Source organism: Venturia canescens, chromosome 6, assembly GCF_019457755.1.
Source record: "Venturia canescens isolate UGA chromosome 6, ASM1945775v1, whole genome shotgun sequence".
NCBI lineage: Eukaryota > Metazoa > Arthropoda > Insecta > Hymenoptera > Ichneumonidae > Venturia > Venturia canescens.
The window spans coordinates 2,591,121-2,609,987 of NC_057426.1; the positions used below are offsets into that span (position 1 = coordinate 2,591,121).

At 37.2% G+C, this 18,867-nt stretch overlaps 4 protein-coding genes across 4 annotated transcripts; 2 read left to right on the forward strand and 2 right to left on the reverse strand.

Moving 5' to 3' along the window:
- The first annotated feature begins 860 nt into the window (after window positions 1-860).
- LOC122412431 (uncharacterized) lies at window positions 861-3,537 on the forward strand. Its single transcript, XM_043421918.1, has 5 exons — window positions 861-1,189; window positions 1,452-1,724; window positions 1,826-1,971; window positions 2,098-2,263; window positions 2,443-3,537. The coding sequence occupies exons 1-5, from the start codon at window positions 923-925 to the stop codon at window positions 2,845-2,847; spliced, it is 1,257 nt and encodes a 418-aa protein (XP_043277853.1). The 5' UTR covers window positions 861-922; the 3' UTR covers window positions 2,848-3,537.
- A 145-nt stretch (window positions 3,538-3,682) lies between these two features.
- On the forward strand, window positions 3,683-7,029 carry Aldh (Aldehyde dehydrogenase). Its single transcript, XM_043421917.1, has 6 exons — window positions 3,683-3,868; window positions 4,505-4,750; window positions 5,110-5,691; window positions 5,767-6,069; window positions 6,248-6,405; window positions 6,482-7,029. Exons 1-6 carry the CDS (start codon window positions 3,770-3,772, stop codon window positions 6,627-6,629), a joined length of 1,536 nt encoding a protein of 511 aa, XP_043277852.1. The 5' UTR covers window positions 3,683-3,769; the 3' UTR covers window positions 6,630-7,029.
- LOC122412427 (myotubularin-related protein 10-B) lies at window positions 7,009-11,334 on the reverse strand. The gene is made up of 10 exons (XM_043421912.1): window positions 11,019-11,334; window positions 10,731-10,925; window positions 10,154-10,309; window positions 9,882-10,006; window positions 9,638-9,793; window positions 9,197-9,501; window positions 8,961-9,107; window positions 8,711-8,883; window positions 8,426-8,596; window positions 7,009-8,216 (listed from the first exon to the last, which is right to left on the reverse strand). The coding sequence occupies exons 1-10, from the start codon at window positions 11,079-11,081 to the stop codon at window positions 7,749-7,751; spliced, it is 1,959 nt and encodes a 652-aa protein (XP_043277847.1). The 5' UTR covers window positions 11,082-11,334; the 3' UTR covers window positions 7,009-7,748.
- Window positions 11,335-11,726: 392 nt separating this feature from the next.
- On the reverse strand, window positions 11,727-18,736 carry scat (VPS54 subunit of GARP complex scat). Its single transcript, XM_043421902.1, has 12 exons — window positions 18,202-18,736; window positions 16,918-17,308; window positions 16,435-16,692; window positions 16,135-16,334; window positions 15,850-16,035; window positions 15,658-15,784; window positions 15,248-15,502; window positions 14,694-15,113; window positions 14,327-14,607; window positions 13,841-14,058; window positions 13,383-13,599; window positions 11,727-13,295 (listed from the first exon to the last, which is right to left on the reverse strand). The coding sequence occupies exons 1-12, from the start codon at window positions 18,297-18,299 to the stop codon at window positions 13,034-13,036; spliced, it is 2,913 nt and encodes a 970-aa protein (XP_043277837.1). The 5' UTR covers window positions 18,300-18,736; the 3' UTR covers window positions 11,727-13,033.
- Between the last annotated feature and the right edge of the window lie 131 nt (window positions 18,737-18,867).

The window sequence follows — 18,867 nt, forward strand, 5'->3', positions numbered from 1 at the left end:
AGGCTTGACCGAAGACCCTGCAGCGGGCACAATCCGAGATCTTTGGCAAACACACCAGCTATAATTGCAAAAGTCGTTCTAGGCTCCACCACAAAATTTCTTTTCCATCAATATTTTCTTTTCCAAACTATGGCGTTGTTGGTGCTCCAGTTAACAAACTGCTTGAAACGCCATGTTTTGGGAAGGACACATTCACGTTAAATTTACATTATGTATTTACCAATAAAACTGAAAACATTCAGTTACCCGTATTGTCAATTGTTTATATGTCGACGTTCGCAACGCGATCACGCAGCGATCCTCATTCCGTGCTCGTCCCATATGTCCTTCAACCGTGCTCGGGTACTCCCCCCACTCCGACTGGAATAAGTACGAACAAACATTCGCGAAGAGCGCCGTTGGACGCCCTTTCGAAGGGACTTGATTGTGAAAAATTGACGATGATAAGAAAAATCGACTTGGTTTTCGATCCACGTGTGCGTTGACATTTCAATATAACGTTTTTTTCCCGACCCTCCCAATCCGAAATCTCGTAACTGTGAAACGAAACGAACTTTCCTTAGTTTCGAAAAAAAAATTCGTTTTTCGTCGTAAGAAAATTTCTTGTGGTTCGACAATGTCAGAATATTATGATTCGAATTTTGTTTGAAAAAATATATAACATCGAGACACAGAGATCGCGTAGACAAATATTATTATTCAGAGCAGTTCCATAAACCGAATATTTCGACTTGAACAAGCCTTTTGTTTGGGAGTTTACGAATTTTTTTTTCAACTGTCAATTTCCATCTTATCGAATAAGAATTGCCGAGAAACGGACATCGGTGCAAATGAAGAGTGTGGGTAATAACGGAAAATCAAAATTTTAACGGCGTTCGGCATCGCTAGATTTTAGTAGGGTTCCTTCCTCCGTGCAAGTATCATGTCTCTGAATAACACAAGTGATTACCAGCCTTGGGCGAATCCCGATTTTATCCAAAATATTTTAAAAAGATCCCTGAACGATGAGACCATTAAAGTACGAAGCATCACGTCGGAAGCTGCGGTTCCACCGGGTGAAAATTTCATGAGCAATGTTTTTCGAGTCATCGTCGAGTTGACGCGCGGTCCGCCTGGACGCAAAGTAACCGAAAATAAATACTTTGTTTTCAAAGTTGCTTTAAAACAAGACGGTCTTCCCGATCATCCGGTAAGAAAACGCATTTTTCAAGGTATCATTGACTCAAAACGGACTCGTATGATTATTATCGAAATTTGGTGAATTCACTTTTCTGAAAAATATATATTTTTTCGTTCGATAAACGTCGACGATGATTTCGAGAAGCTTCCCTCTCTCTTCTTTTGAATCTCGAAATTATCGTTAAAATCGAAAATCTTGTATAAGAGAGAAGTTTCTGGCAATGTTCGACGTTGAACGTATTAGTTTTTTTTTTGTTCGAATGAAAACAAAGGATGTCGCCCAAAACGAATTCAAGGCAGAAATCGAAATGATGCGAAGCACTCTGGTGGAAATGCACGAGATTTTAAACGAAAAAGACCATCGCCTGAGTCCAGGAGTTTTATACACACAACTTGGAAACCCTTCATTTTTAATACTCGAAGATATGCTAGCTGCGGGATTTCATGTTGTCAATCGGCAAATTGGGCTTGACCTCAATCATTCGAGACTCGTTATGAGAAAATTAGCCAAATTTCATGCTAGCTCCGTAGCACTGTACGAAAAGGTACGAGGGTAGTCGTTAATAAAATTTCGAAGTCATTTCATCCCCACTTCAATCGTTTTCATTATTTAATCACAATTTTTTATTTCAATTTCACTACACAGGACCCGGATTTCATAAAATTTTATCAAACACTTGACGAAGCCAAACACGCTGACAAAAACACCGTCGATTCGGCGGTACGGTTCGTTACAAAGGGCTTCAAAATATTGGCAGCCGAAATGCTAAAGTGGCCAGAACTCGACGTTAGGTGCGTGTTTCTTACGAAAATAAATGATGAAGAAGAGTAGAACGATTGAAAAAAAATTTGTTTTGATTTTTCAAAACCATGGCTGAAAATAATTTACAATATGACAATAACTAATTCGCTTTGCAGATATTCCGAAAAAATAATCGAATTGTCGAAAGTACATTGGGAAAAGCGTGCCGAATGCCTTGAGCCCAAAGAAAAAGAATTCAACGCGTTCAATCATGGCGACCCGTGGGTGAACAACTTAATGTTCCGATACAACGACGAAGGGGAAGTCGTTGACCAAGTTTTCGTAAGTTTGTGATTTTTTCTTTCGGACTTGAGATTTGTGATTAATTTTCACACTTGTTCATACTATCACTGAAATGATAAGATTCCAAAGATTTTCAAGTAAAAATCAATCAAAATGCCCAGTTTAAGGAGAATATATAAAGAATAAAACAATCGAGATATTCGTGATTTTTTGTGCAGCTCGATTTTCAAATTTCCGCTTGGAGATCGCCGGCCGCTGATTTACATTATTTTCTGACCACGAGTTTAATGGACGACGTGTACTTACATCATTACAACAACCTCATCATTGAGTATTTAAACACACTGACCGAAACGATGTTACGTATAAAATGTAGAACAAACCCACCGACCACAGACGTTATTCAAGTATCGCTGAGAGACCGAGAATTTCTGGCAATACTTTATTCAATTATAGTATTGCCCCTCGTTTTGGATAACAATACAACTGCTCGTACTCTGTCCGATCTTTTTAATCGCATCACAGATGAGGCCAGAGGAATGATGTACAATAACGAACATTATCGTCAAATAATAACAAGACGACTGAAAGATTGGTTTGCTCGAGGATTACTTGACGTTTGAATTGTATCCAGAAATATTGCAAAAGACTGAATTTAAATGTTTTAAATGTGCGCACTTTTAACAAAATTGACAATAGATATTTTTATACAGCATGACAAATCATTTGTACGTTCCAATAATTCTCGTTCTCACTGTCCTTTGTCTACGATACCACCAGGAACTATCAATCTCACGAAAAGAGAAGTCAGGAATGAATATACGTAAACACTTTACGGTTGATTTGCTAATTCTATAAACAGTGGGATTCTCCGTATAACGTTTTTTTAAACTCGCTTGAATCCGTCAAGAACTGAGGAAAAAGGGGGAAAAATTATTCGTTAGGATTCAGCAATATACCTTGCGATCGTTATTCAGAATAGAGATAATTGTAGAGTGAAAAAAAAACAAACATATTTTTTCGACTAATAAGGTTCGTGATTGTATAACGTTGAAAAACATTCTGCGGAACTGATAAGCCTCAAGCGAGCGCGCCAAGGCGGGACGTGTGCTATTGGTGTTATACATATATATCAACTACGTGTTTACATTCGAGTTTTGTATGCGTGACCTACCAGCAGTATACCCGGCGATCCGATATACTTCGTGTGAGTTATGTGATTCTCAGCTCTAAGCGTTGTCGACACAATGAAAAAAAAATATATAAGAAACGATTTCACGTGATTGTGTTTATAAAGGAACATTCATACAACAGTCTTGCTTTTTTATTTGTGCATGCGTACATGGCTTGATTATTTTTATATCGCAAACCGGTTGATTCGTGCGATGAATGTCGTGGATTGCACATCTCAGTAGCTCGACAGCGTACAACGGAATAATCTATAATTAGTATCCTAAAAACATACCTGTACTAATAAACGGACAATTTGTATTCCGAATTGTTTTTGCATCGAGTGTGAATTGTTTGAAAATTCTTGCTTTCAATATGCTCCGGCTTGTGAACAAAACTTTGAGGCTCACGAAGTCGTTTTCCTCGTCGGCGCTGCCGGCTCCGGAAACCAACCCTTCAATTTTATACAGCGGAGTAAGTAATGAAATCACGTCTCATTATTACTTATCAGGCTTTCATTGTACATTATCATCTCAGTTCTCATTTAAAGATTCTCTCTTGAAATTTCCTCAATTACGATTGTTGCAATTATCTATCCAGATTTTAGAACGTTCATCCCAAAATGTAGTTATCAAAAAACAAAAATCTTAATTTTGATTTTAACTAAAAAAAAGATTGCATTCCATATCTATCGACATCAATATCAATCGTTGTAAAATTTGTGAACAAGGCTATGACAAATATGCAAACCAGATATAAAATGAACAAAAATAAAGCATTCATATATTTTTAAATATGGCCAGCAATAGGTAAACATTTATTATGAAAAACGTTTGAGAAGAAATTTATTGTGCCTATTGTTGAGTTTAATGCGTCAAAGGATTAAATATAACATTACTGATATTCTGTTAAGTTGTAATGAACTTTTAATTGGAATAAATAATTTTCTTGTAAAGAAATCATTCTTATTATCATTGGGTTTGATAATAAAGTTCGGTGATAAGTGGGTATGTACTTGTCTCAGAGTCGCTGCGGCGACTCTAGATACCGCTGAGTGATGAACTTATTGATATGCAGTGACTAATGTGATAAATTCATTCTCTTTAACAGATCTTTATAAATAATGAATGGCACAAATCACAGTCAGGAAAAACTTTCGACACATTGAATCCTTCAACAGGAGAAGTTATATCGGAAGTACAGGAAGGTGAAGCTGCAGACATTGATGTCGCTGTTCGTGCAGCCAGGAAAGCTTTCCAATTAGGCTCACCATGGAGAACGATGGATGCTTCACAACGAGGTCTATTGCTCAACCGCTTGGCTGATCTCATGGAAAGAGATCGCACTTACTTAGCTGTAAGTTAATCAATTGACCTTTTAATATGATGTTAAGTAGGTCACAAATGATAACTAAACTTTCTTAAGTTTCTGAAAATTCCACGTTTCTGATACTTCTAAGTCTATGTCAATGAAAATTGAAACCCACAGAGAATCCCAAAAGATAAATTTTTAAAGAAGTAACACAATGAAAATGTTGAATGAAAATTAGAACATTACTGGTTTTCCAGTGAGACAGGCTCAAGCCTAAAAACTCATTTATTTTAAATAGTGACTTCATAGTAATTTTTTTTGCAACGGAACTTTATCGATTGCCTATTAAATATTTAAAAACTGATGGTTATGATAAAATAATACTGGTAATTACTATTTTGCAGTCACTAGAGACATTGGACAATGGAAAACCCTATTCAGTAGCTTATGGTTTTGATGTTCCTGCAAGCATCGGGACTTTAAGGTATTATGCGGGTTGGGCAGACAAAAATCATGGCAAGGTCATTCCAATGGATGGAAGATTTTTTGCATACACGAGACACGAGCCAGTTGGAGTTTGCGGTCAAATAATACCATGGAATTTTCCTATTTTAATGATGGCATGGAAACTGGGGCCCGCTTTGGCAACCGGAAATTGTGTTGTTCTTAAACCAGCCGAACAAACTCCCTTGACAGCACTTTACATTGCACAGTTGACAAAAGAAGCAGGTTTCCCAAGCGGTGTCATAAACATTGTCCCAGGTTTTGGTTCTGCCGGAGCTGCTCTCGTTTCTCATATGGATGTCGACAAAGTCGCTTTCACAGGATCTACCGAAGTCGGTCGGCTCGTCAAACAAGGCGCAGCTATGAGCAATCTCAAACGCACAACTCTCGAACTTGGTGGGAAATCTCCGAACATTATTTTCAAAGATACAGATATTGATCATGCCGTTGAAACTGCACATTTCGGTCTATTTTTTAATATGGTAATTGTCTTTCACAAATTCAAATTAGGACACAATCTTAAAAGAAAACGGATTCGATAATGAATTTCTATTCAGGGACAATGTTGCTGTGCCGGATCTCGCACTTTCGTCGAAGATGACATTTACGACGAGTTCGTAGAGAAAAGCGCAATACGCGCAAAGTCACGAACGGTTGGAAATCCGTTTGACCCGAACATCGAACATGGCCCTCAGGTCGACGAGGATCAATTGAATAGGATTTTGAGTATGGTTGACAGTGGAAAAAAGGAAGGTGCTAAATTAGTAACCGGTGGTACCAGAGTTGGTGACAAGGGCTTTTTTGTCGCACCAACGGTATTCGCCGATGTCAAAGATGATATGAAGATTGCACGAGAGGAGGTGAATTTTATTTTTTTTTCCTTCAATAACGTACTTGTGGCTGCCTTTGTGCTTTTCTCGAGTATCTCAAAACCAAAGTTATCAGATTTTCGTTATCAAAGAGAATCACGCGAAACTGACAAATTCATAAAGTACACTTTTTTGTTCGAAGTAATTGAATGTCATGTAATTTTCCAAGATTTTCGGACCGGTCCAACAAATTCTGAAATTCAGCAAAATCGACGAAGTTATAAAACGAGCGAATGACACCGATTACGGATTAGCTGCGGCGATATTTACGAAGGACATCGATAAGGCGAATCATTTAATTCAGGGGCTTCGAGCTGGCACCGTTTGGTAAGTAATTAAAATCGAGTGAAAAATATATCCACGAAGTGAATAAATGTGGCATTCGTTTCGTTTCAAATTGCAGGGTCAACACTTACAACGTATTGGCGAATCAAGTACCATTCGGTGGTTACAAAATGTCTGGTCACGGGCGTGAACTCGGTGAATATGGTCTCGAGACATACACCGAGGTGAAAAGTGTTATTGTAAAGGTCAACCAAAAAAACAGTTAATCAAATACCATACGCGATAGGAACGGCACAGCCGATACTTCGAGAACTCGTGTCATTAGAAACCAAGATCTTTTGGATTCCTTTACAATGTTTTTTGTACTCAGAAGCACAAATAATATTCATATCGATAAAATAGGATCTTAGTTGAGAAATTAGCCAGATGAAAACGTTACTAATTTATGAAAGGCTGTAAACACTGGTGCTCGGGAAAAATTAAAAAGTAAAACTTAAATAAAAGACTGTCAGTGAAGGACAATATCCGTACGATATCAATATTGCATATATCTCGCGTATGAAAATGAGATTAGGGATGACAATTTATACAGTTTATCTCGGGGAAAAAAGATAGAAAAATCAACGAAAACATACCTAACAGTGATTAAAAAAATATTTTACACAACATTATTATTTTATAACGAAATTGTACCATTTTTTCCATCCCTCATATCAATATCCTATGGTAAGCTCTTCGAAGTTTAATTGTCTATATATCCTAAACAATTGCGATAAATATAAGGCAAATCACTCATTGGGGATATCGTACACACGGTTACGATTAACGTACAAAAAGATGGATTCTTAATGTGTAAATAGCTGCGGCTTCATAATCATCTACGGAAAATTATATCACTGGCACCCACGATTTCGTGTTCTGTGTATGGCTTCTTTTTGGTGCAATTCTGGTCATCGGCAATTCGCGCTTCAAATAAATCTTTCAAACTGTTACGAAGCTTCAATCGAAAAGAAATCAATCTTTCGACACCGAAAACAAAAAAGAGCTATTCAATTTTCTACTGAAAATTAGATGTTCAGTTTCTGCTTTTAAATGTATAATCATGTACCTTTCGAATACGCTTCCTAGTGGAAAAGTGAGATTAACGCTTGATCTGTCCACTCAAATGGACTCGATTTTCAGTGAAATATTTTTTTATGCACATACCGACGAACCGATTGATTTTCGAAGACTGAGTGCCTTAGACTTTCGTGACGCGTCAAATTTCCGTCCAATATTAATCTTTTGAATTCAGTCTCGAGACTCTTTGAGAAAACTCGAAAATATATTTACTTTTTCTACTTTGATAATTTCAAATACTTCAAGTTGTTTTTGTAAGCTGTTTATCAGTCGGGTACGATCAAAAGTGACTGAGCATCCATGAGACTTTCGGTCATCAATATCGAACTGTTCATTATAGGCGTGCTAATCGTGTTGCCATTTTTTTTGTTTCCAAATGGATAAAAACTGTCGATATTCATTTGCAAAAGGTACGTATTTATCTTGTCGACCGGTGAACCGCACGTGCCGTTAACGTTCGCTCTCAATTGTTTTATCGCGTTTAGCAACAATCTCGAATAGAGTTCAACGTGGTTTTTGCCACCGTTACGAATTTCAAGGGGTGGAATCCAGCGGAAATAACATTGTGACCACAGCTCCAAACTCGACATTGTGTAAACGGGCTTCAACGTACTGGTCTTTTCGTTGAGAAATCGATGGTCGAAAAGGGGATTTGAAAACAAGAGAATGTCCTGGTCGTTCAGTTGCTCTTGCCAATCCCATGCGCTCCGTAGTATGAGAGGAATGTTCGGGTCCTGCGCATAAAAAGTCGTGTTTATTCATTTGTTCGATGACAAAAAATAGAATCGTATATCAGCTCGAAAGAATTTTCAAACGAATTCGATTGGAGTTAGCACAAAAATAAACTTTACTCAAATTTTCAATAAAAAGGAATTTTCTTAAGCTTTATGACTTGAACATAATTAATCAGTTATTATAAATATTTGTTTTGAATATTACAAACCCCGGTTGCTACGGCTCTGTCACGTTCGCAGTTGAAGATGAAAGTGTCGAAGATCGACACGTGGGCCGTGTCCCACAGCGTCGTTAAATAAGTTTCCGAGAATTCAAAGTGGGCGGGAAATTGTTGGCACAATTGCCACACACAATCGAGATAAAGCAAAAAAAGAGGTGACTGAAATGAGAAGAATCATAATTAATTCTAGAGAAAAATCAGATTCATTACTTAAAGTTTAAAAAAGCCATTGGAACGATTATGAAAAGAGAAAAACGAAATTTTGCTACAAACTTTTTCTGAATCCGGGTTTAATATGTGGCCCAAACGATCGCAGAAGGGATGTCCTGCAGCGACCCATTCCTTTTGTACTAAACTCTGAAATCCTGTTATTGTACGGAAATATGGATCTAAGAGCAATTGTACTAAACTTGAAATCACGCAGCACATATCTCTGCCGGCACCTTCTAAAAAATGAAAATTTATTGAATTAACACAGACCTCAATTTTCAGTTTATACCAAATCTTCTAATCCCTTACTTACCCTGTAATATGACTGAAGTTCCTTTTTCAAGTTCCTCACTAGCTTCAACTGCCTTTTGCAAACAACAAGATACAAACTTGAGCCATTTGGTGTTTTCCAGTAACGAATAAAAATTATTGTCCTGCAGCCAAAATTGTCTAATATTGTCTGCAATGGAATTCGTACGTTCTTATTAATCGACGACAACAAGCACGGATTTATATTGTTGGATTAAATTTACTTTATATTCGACTCACCGGGAGTGCATAATCCTACGAATTTGGCAAAACCAGCAGCCACCGATTTGGTAGTAATATCTTTGTTAAGATCAACGACCTCCATGGGTAATCTTTGCGGATGACTTTTCCGTATATTTTCCAACATTATATTTTCTTGTGTGCGTTCCGTCACTGTTGGTAACAATTCGGCCATTTTAACGAGCGCTGCTCCACGCTCGTTTGACCATGACCACATGGGGGGTCTGTTACCTTGGAAATATGATGCTGCACCAGTTAATTGGCTATCCGTCACAGACGCTGGCACGATCATATAAGGTGGTGCACTGAAAAAAATCATAAGTTTTTGTTATATTTGAATTGTAGGGTTCAAAATCGTTTATTAAATTCTAGGACTTTTATTTTAATGAGAATTTTTTTATCTAACAAACTGTTTTTTCCTGCATTCAATTTCATACTTACTTGGACGATAACTGAAACTGCATATTCACCATCGAGACACGCCAGTTTTTTCGAATTCTCGTATCCTGACGAGATATGCGGTCAAGCTCGTTCTGCCAATCAGAAATATCACGAAAGAGACGAACACCTTTATCGATACTGCTGTAATAGGCTTCTCTGAAATGTGAAAAGTCCATTCGATGTATTTGATCGATCTATGTCCGAGGGTAAAACTTTGAGTTTCTTATTCCCAAAATTGACTTACTTGTACTCGTAAGCAAATAAAAGATTATGCCTCGTGGGAAAAGCGTGATGAAGTAACGTCGTAACCAGCGTGTTTCCATGTCCGACCGGTGAAAATTTAAACGAGAAAGACCAAGTTCGCATATTCTGCAAATAACCAAATGAGGGATTGTGAATATTGAATTGCTGATGCCCCTGAACTAATCCCAATAAAAAATATCTCCCAACCTCTTTCTTTTTAATTCTTTGCAAATTTCTATACCGATATTCTCCGTCATATTATTTTCAGCTTACCTTGCATATTATGAATATTCCTTTAACTTTTGAGGGGACAGCACTTCCAGGAAGTAATCTCCTTTTTTTATCACCTATTATTAAGTATATTTCATCTATATTCGAGAGACAAGTATCCATGTGACCATAGAGATGGTTTTGCTGATGAACAATTTCCTAAAAATTAAACGAAGCTTTTGATTTTCTGGTTTGGAGTTCATTAAATAAATTTTCTTTGCTGTTGGGAACTTTATAAGAAAAATACATAATACGCATAACAAAAACTCCAATTTCCATAGTGTTGAATTTCTCAACTGTTACAGAAAAAACAAATGAAAAATATTCTCAAATTATATTTTTTCAATGAATTGTAAATTGCTGCTACAATTAAATGATAATCTTTGTTTATAATGACAATTAGTATGATAATTGGATTAAATTATGTTTGACTATTTTATTCTTTGAAGTTTGTTCTGAAGTATAATTTCACTTGATAGTTTCAAGTTCAATCGATTTCATGATTTCATTCAATGCTTTTTAATTGTTGAATGAGTTCTCATTTAATGTGGAATTATTTATTTCCTGATTTCTTAATCACCTCTCCGTTGGAATCATCAGACGTAATGAAGGCAAGTTTGAAATTAGTAACCGATAAGATTCCAGACGTGCCCTGTTTCAAATCACCTACAGGTGAAAACATGAGAACGCTCTGGGCCTCCGCAATTACTAGTTCACTGGGCAAAAGTTTGATGTTGCTGGCTGCCAATGAATTCCTTCTGCTTGGACCCAGGGGCTATGACATCAAGAACCAATGTAATCAAGCTGGATATAATTTTTTATGATTTGGTACCTTTTCGATTAAATTTACGAGTCTTGGAATGGTTACCTGCATTTCGTGTTCCTCGAATCCCACATAACTGATAAAATTGTTGCAACTTTTGCTCTCCATGACTTCACTTCTCACAGATTACCACTTCAAATTCAACGATGTATATCTGCATATACAAATATACACTAGCATGGATATTCTATTTATTTAACTTTTTAAACGTCATAATATTCTGACACTGTTTTGTGTTTACTTTGCCCTGGAAGACAACACATGACTGCCTGAAAATAAGTTTTTGTCACTTTTCCCCCTCGAGTATATATTGCTCAACGAGATGAGTTTGGGGCGAGACGGCTGCCGTCGTGCAGCTTGTGGTGTTCTAGAGCTTCTTGGAACGTCCGCTACCGTCAACGGTTACCTACGCAGCTGTACGTTTTTTCATCCGCCATTCGCCCCATGCATGATGTTTCTTTAACGGCCAAAATGGCGGTATTTTCGAAAAATAAATGTTTATTCAGCACCTGTTGTAAGCATTTTCATGATGTTCTTGTCGTCATTTCCGATTCAGTGATCCAGTAAAATCAAATTATTCGGCTTCAGCGTAACGCATAAAATGTTCAGTGGTTTTAATGAACCCCCATTTTTTTCATGTTTCGAATAAATTCACAAAATTAAGATGAGCTGTATTCGATGTTTGCAATTATAATTAGTATATTGTTGAGGTTCAACCGGTAGGAATTAGGAATAGAGAAAATAAAATTCAAATTGGGATGGCCTCTATCGTCGTTATATATTAATCCACCGTACTAATAACCTCAAATCTAGCAGTGTCTTTTTCTGACAAATAAGAAATTGCGTTACCGAGACAAGGCAATCCACCCAGATATATCGTTTAATTTTTCAACGTTTAGAGACATAGACGCAACTAAACGAAAATCAAAGAGACGAGAGAATAACTAAACTTACTTAGATTAATCGATTTATATACAATTTTCTAGAATTTGGTCAGTTATACGACTGTGTACAAAATTTTGTAAAGTTTGAATATTAATAGATCGCCACATTACAACTGGTTTTTATTTTCTCATGGTTTAGTGATTCAGCCATAGTTTCCAGTTCCAATTCAAATGTGCAGTTCAAATCTGAGTGTTTGGTTTTGGTATGTTGACCTTGTATCGCTATCAAGCTGACTGTTGCGTGTAGTCATTTCATTCGAGCGTTTTCTTTTCATAATACCAATAGAGTTTTTCACAATAATAGTAATATATGAGACATGAATTGATGAACTCCATTAGGCAATCAAAGGAGATATAAAATATTTTAGTGCTGTTTTGTCAACGAGTTTATTAAGATACGATATCAGCATAATTATGATTTGACTCAATAATTCTCATCCTATGAGATGCTCGATTGCATTAATTTTTCACATCATCGCCGCACACTACTTAAATGAAAGTTCTATTAATTACTACTGAAATTTTCGAAATTATGGAAAATTGACCATCAAATTTCGATCTCCTTAAAATAAACAGTCAACAACATTCTCATTTTCAAATTTGACTAAAATTTTGCTTCTTATTTAAATTTCATTGAAATTTAATAGAATTCATTTCAACACTTGAAATGTAGATACGGAAGCGTACAACGATCCAGGATCGTTTGTTAGTTGCGTACGATACCGGTAAATTTAGAATGTTTCCCAACATAGCGTATGCAATGTCTGCAGCATTTAGCGAGCACGATTAATCCACGTTACAAAAGTTCATGTCATTAAAATGCAAAAAAAACCGTCTTGCATAGAATAAAAATAGGGATTCCTGAAGATATCTTCAACATTTTTCCACTACGTTTTCCCTCAGAGGGTCTTTTTTGAAAAAAAAAATGCATAAATTACAATGAAAAAATTTGGTTGCCTTCCGGCAGTGCAAAATAAAAAATAACATTCTTTTGCAATATAAGTGGATCACGCATTATACAATCGCATATGAAGGCTCTTCTGTGAGCCCTATCGGTCATCTGTGTCTGTAATACCTCATCGCCTCTAAAAGGCAATACACAACTCGCTCTGCATGTTATCTAGTCCATATATCAGACATCCAATTATCATCCAGTTCCTCAGTCGGTAGAATTTTTAAGCCTCTTAATGCCTCAAGATAAAATGTCAATTCGGACGTCACAACTCCGTGCTGTGGTCCTCCGTTGTTAACAATATTCATTTTCACCAATTGCTCTCGTAACTTTTCCTTAAATGAAACGTTGACTGTTCGATAGAGCGCTTGTACTTCAACTGGTGGAAGAATTCCGGATACTGCTTCGTGCAGTTTCACCAAGTGCCTAAAATTTTATTTCGATCTAGTCAAAAGTTCTTCTTCTTTTTCTAGTTCAAAGAATTATAATTAAAATAGGTACGCGATGTCTCACCGTGAAATATTGCGAAAAGATTGGGAGGGTACCGGAGGACGCGCGCTCCAATTAGAAATTTGACCACCGACTAGATTGTCGACGATCGTTAGGATCTTTCCATCAATTTCGCGAACATGAGCTCGTATATCACGTTCCACACTATCCAGAAGAGCAACTCCCCCAGTACCGCTGCTCGTTCCAACGACTCCGCGATTGGCACTCTGGTCCGCCAGTTCTGGTAGAGAAAAGCACGGTTCATTGATTATCATTAGGCAGTTGATATTATAAAATTTGGACTAGCAATAAATTTCTATCACATACGGACTCGGACTAAAATTCCTACGAAAATCAAGTAGGAACGAAAACAATATTTACAGGAAAGAATGTGATTCGACTTGGGTCTAAAGTTTCCAACGTTTTTCAATGAAGTATAAGAAAAACGTTGAATAGACATTTGAGGAGGCTATTCAACTCACCTTGAAAATGAGCTTTGACGTAAGGCATCAACCAGATTATCAATTTTAAGCTTCGTCCGGCCAAAACCAAAATCGTACTAGTGATAGTTTTGAGACCGGCAACTTGCATGGCACCAGCGCCTAAAACCAGTTGGCAGCATCGCGAATTATAATAACGCAGAAGTTCTGCTACTTGGCGACCAATTGCACCTGACAATGCAGTCAGCTCACTGCTTGTTCTGAAATAAGTAAACGAAATTAATTGGATGATATTATCATGAGGAATTCAAGTGAGTGATTATGTTTAAATTCTTTACTGTTTGCCCGGTAAGTTACAGATCCCCCCCTTCACACATCAACATTCAACAATACTCAAACTCGAAATCCATAACCCGCTTTTATACGAGCTGATGAAATACTACAGTTCACCGGGCGTTCGATTGCTTGAATTTCATGTAATTGTCAGATTATTAAGAATAATAACGAGCTGCTAAGAAGTTCTATTACCGGCAGTACTCGTGAACCATCTGAATGAGCATCAAAGCTGTGCCCACAACGGCGTATTTCTCCTGACCTACGAGAATGTAATTCAATACATTGTCAGTTTGTTCGGTGCTAGCAGGTTTGCATGTATCGATCGGAAACCTTTTGTTCTCGTAAATGTACTTCACGAGATTTTGGAACTCCTGGGGTACATCTGCTTGTCGCCATCTTTCTAAATCCAAAAGAAGGCTAAGTTTTGTCTTACGTTCCGTGTGGAAGCGTTGCACAAACTTGCTCGCTTGTGCCTGTAATCAAACGCAGCAACAATTACAATCAAATGAATTGAGGGTGTTGTTTAATTAACTCCATATTTGAAGAGTAAATCGTATACCTTAAATGCGGAACGTAGAGCGATGCACTGTTTTCCACAAATATTTTCGCATGTTTCGGTGAAGGTTTCGACCATACTGGCTAACTGACAAACTTGAGCAACTGTCGCGCGATCACTCAGCCAAGATTTCTCATTCCAATTCTGAGATTCCTTTTCAGTAGCTTTTATAGGACTCGCATCGACCATTTTATCTTTTTCGATCGGACCTTTGTCCTTGTCATTAGATCCGGCTGACAACAGGTGACCCAGTCGTTCGTGACAATAATCGCATACCGAGGTGAGCATATCGTTGAGTTTATTTTTCACGCGTGTGTGTTCGTCATTGGTCAACAAACAATCGGTTACAGAACTGTCGATCGTACCATCCTGCAACCGGCCGGCTGACAAATCAGCCGTGTCTCGCATTACCTCGTAGACAGCCTTGAAACAATCAATCACGATTATCCCTAAACCATAAATTAATCCAGAGCCGGAATACGAAGGAGGCATTTCACGCCAACTCGGTTAAGAATTCAGGATTTAAAAAAAAAAATAAAAATAAAAACACGACTCACTTTTACTCGATGGAGCAGATACGTTAACGACTGAATCGTATTTTGCAAAAGGGTTAATCTTTCTGCGAGAGACAGTCCACTGACTTCGAGACCTGCGGCTTGCTGGTCGCTGCAACAATCACTCGCAGCTAAAGCTTCGATGACCCGCTGTTTGGTGACGGCTCTGACAGTGGTCACAGCTTCCTCTTTATACGCATCGACGAATTGAAAATGCTTCTGTCGCAGCAAACCCGATATTATTGAAACCAGTTTGTCCTAGTGGAAGAAAAAAAGCAAAAAGTAGAAAAAATGAATTTTTTCCTTTTGGATATACGTTGTATTGCGTTAAAAATCAACATTCTTTTCTTCAACTCTGAGGTATTTAGACACTCATTTATGGCTCATTTACTGATTGTGCAAAATGTACATACCCCATCGAGTACTGTATTATCTTCACCTAGCGGTCGATTGAGATCTGCAGTTGCATAGCGCTCGAATTCCGTAGAAAGCATTTTATCGACAAGTCGTTCCATTTCCGTTAATTGAGAGCTCAAATGTCTGGAAAAAAAAATGTAAGACTCACGAACGAAACTAGTTAATCACAGCGGATTAAAAGTCTGTACCTAAAGCTGTGAACTCCGTTGAGTTCTTGATGTAATATTTCTTGTGTAGTCGATATTAAATCAAGAGCTGCCACGTAATCAGGAGTCGAGAGCAATAATTGTATCATCGGTTGACTCTGGTGGACAGTCGCCATTAGTTTCAACTTTTCCTGGACCAACGTTCGATTAGAGCGTGCCCTTGCCAGACTACAAAATATATTTAATTATAGGAATTTCTTGAGCGCTCTATCCCTTCCATTATTTAGTATTATTTTGTATGAAATATTGTGAACAATTCGAACAAACCGTAAAATGTCTAAAGTATCGATCACGAGGTTCTTGTCGATCTGGTGAATATTTTTTCTAAGAGCTTTCAATACGGTAATCGTTTGCGTTAATTGCTCCATGAGAGCATCGTGCGATGTCATTGCGAGAAAAAATGCTTGTGATTTCGACGCTACCTGTTCCGCTATCCTAACTTCTATGATGTCCAAATAGTGACTCAACTGTAAAAGGAAATAATTTATGGCGTCAGATTAATACTTCTTACTAGCAATGCAATCATAACAAATTTTTTATATTCAGTTGAAATATTGAAATACTTACTTTTTCTTGCAATAATTTTACGTGTGATACAACATTGCTTCCCGGGTTGAGTAGCCCACCCGTCGTGAAAGGAAATATAGTTTCAAAATTGTCTTGACGTGAGAGATCGAGATGCGGACTCAAAAATATTTTTGGTATGCTGGATAAATCGAAATGCGACGGACGCTCGCATATCAGTTTTGTTTTTCTACTGTTTGGAATGTTTTCATTCAGCGAACCAATCCTATTCGCACTCATTCGTGAATGCTTACGATATCTCTGGTTTACGAAAAAAAAACGGATGGATATAAATTAATAACGTGAATGATAACATTTTTGAAAGCCTTCAAAATCATCTCCGTGATTCATAAGTAATTATAATAATAATAGGGTGGATGATTCATGTAATGATTCTGCAGGTTTTTCTTGTGCCCAAGTCTTGGAGAAATATTAAAATGAAATGTTGAAATAGTGGAATGGCAATATGATTGATCATTAACTTACTCTTGCGATCTTTTTCATGTAAGACTCAAAATGTTGACTCGTAATTTCCGGTAGATAAGGACTCTTGGAGATTTCAACTTTTTCCACAAAAGCATCACCCCATGTTTTGGTGAGAAAATTGCTTTGCTTGCCTCGGTTCGGATCATTGAGGACTGCAGGCAAATTTTGGGAAGACGAGTAAACGGTCCAGGCAGCAGTACCATCCACCATTTGACCATTGCTCTTTTCCTGCTGATTTTGACGTTGCTGCATCGTTGCGTGCTTGGCGGCATGAGCTATGTAGTCTTTGTCTGATACTCCTTCCAGAGGAAGACTCGAGCAGACTCCATTGTAACCATAACGACATACAAAAGAACCGCCTTCTCTTGAACAATGGTGATCTCGCAGATGCCTACAAATGCCAGAAGTTAATTCAATTTTTGGTATGAATACGTATTCACATTGAGTTTCAAATGGTTCAACATTAAAAGTACTTGGCAGGCTTATGTTCAATTTTTGTAATAGGCCTATAACTCATGATTGCCAGCTTGTCAAAAACTCTATTCGAAATTCAGTTATCAATAAATTTTCTAGAGAAAATATTTTCTGTATTAGGATGTTTTATTTTAAACGCTATACGTTGTACTCGTGCTCTTTGTCCCACTAACGCTTTGCAGAATAGAACTAATTAGCCCTAGACCATTAGGTCATGCCTGCTATAGTCCCTATAAGTACATTATCAATCTCTTCACTTTATCTCTGCTATCGGCACCATTAACATATTTGTGGTTGTCATTGGAAATTGATTACATTTTAAAGAGTTTTCAGGCACTGTGCTGCTTTTTCTGTGTATGGTTGCAATAGAGGTATTCATTACAACTGAAGGTTATCTGTCATTAGTAAAACTTAGAAGATCATTTACTCTTATCTCTTGCTTTTAAGATGCTGATTCAAATATTTATAATTTATCCACACTCTAGTGTAAATAACATTGAAAGTGCTAGATTAAATGTCAATTCATTGATGGTATTCGTGTCTATAATATCGACAATGAATATACACAGTTTTTACTTATGGTTTTAAAACAGTATATATGCATGTGTATATAATAGAAAACAGAACAATATACATATATTGTCGAATCTGAAAATTGTTTTCCATTCGATTTCTATGAGAAAAATATTCGAATCAAAATGAATACATTTTACCCCCTATAATTGAATCAAAGATCATGACAGTTAAGATGTGGCAAAAAAAAAGTGAACCGAAAGGTCCCCGTACGGAACGATTCAGATAAGAACCAACCTGACAAAGTCTTGAACTCTTTTGAAGTTGAGGTTAGCACAGTATTGACATGCAAGATAGACCATTGACGATTCTGGTGCTTTGAAAATTTTCGCCATGATCTGTATATCTTTAACGTTGATTATACTGATATCTCATCTTCGATGCTTCGAGGGTCGATCACGACACATTCATCCATATTTTACATGTAAACGCGATGTGATAATTTTCATTCCCATATTATACGGATATTCAGTACTACTTATGATCTTATGATGTAACGTCTTTTATTTGCATTATTTTAACTTGGTCAAATAATATCAGTGTTGCTATGTGGTGAGCCAAGATATCAGAACCGGATAATGAAAGACACGAGTACAAAACCAGCAACAATGTGGCATATGATTAGTGCTCGCCTTTTTTCTTGCTATTATCCTAGCTCGATTACATTTAACTACTATCGCCACCACCGTCCACTTGCTGCGACAGCTAAAGCTTCAAAAACACGACAGGTGTTTTAAGGAGTAGAGAGAGAGAGAGAGAGAGAGAGAAGAGAAAAGCATGCGTGGTACTTTGTAAAGTGCAATACGCATATGCTATCCAGTTCAACAACAACTAGCGTCGTAAATTTGTCCACCGTTAATTGTCTAATTTTTATCTCCAGCAGAGGATTTTTATTATGGTTGA

Coding starts and splice junctions, on each gene's coding strand:
- LOC122412427 (XM_043421912.1), bottom strand. CDS start 11,081: ATGGAGAGCAAAAGTTGCAACAATTTTATCAGTTATGTGGGATTCGAG. Junction 10,926..11,018: donor TCGAGGAACACGAAATGCAG/GTAACCATTCCA, acceptor TTGATGTCATAG/CCCCTGGGTCCAAGCAGAAG. Junction 9,794..9,881: donor TTATTTGCTTACGAGTACAA/GTAAGTCAATTT, acceptor TTCACATTTCAG/AGAAGCCTATTACAGCAGTA.
- scat (XM_043421902.1), bottom strand. CDS start 18,299: ATGGCGAAAATTTTCAAAGCACCAGAATCGTCAATGGTCTATCTTGCA. Junction 16,036..16,134: donor GATACTTTAGACATTTTACG/GTTTGTTCGAAT, acceptor TATATTTTGTAG/TCTGGCAAGGGCACGCTCTA. Junction 13,296..13,382: donor TCTTTTCGCAATATTTCACG/GTGAGACATCGC, acceptor ATAAAATTTTAG/GCACTTGGTGAAACTGCACG.
- LOC122412431 (XM_043421918.1), top strand. CDS start 923: ATGTCTCTGAATAACACAAGTGATTACCAGCCTTGGGCGAATCCCGAT. Junction 1,190..1,451: donor ACGGTCTTCCCGATCATCCG/GTAAGAAAACGC, acceptor ATGAAAACAAAG/GATGTCGCCCAAAACGAATT. Junction 1,972..2,097: donor TGGCCAGAACTCGACGTTAG/GTGCGTGTTTCT, acceptor TTCGCTTTGCAG/ATATTCCGAAAAAATAATCG.
- Aldh (XM_043421917.1), top strand. CDS start 3,770: ATGCTCCGGCTTGTGAACAAAACTTTGAGGCTCACGAAGTCGTTTTCC. Junction 3,869..4,504: donor CTTCAATTTTATACAGCGGA/GTAAGTAATGAA, acceptor TCTCTTTAACAG/ATCTTTATAAATAATGAATG. Junction 5,692..5,766: donor TCGGTCTATTTTTTAATATG/GTAATTGTCTTT, acceptor ATTTCTATTCAG/GGACAATGTTGCTGTGCCGG.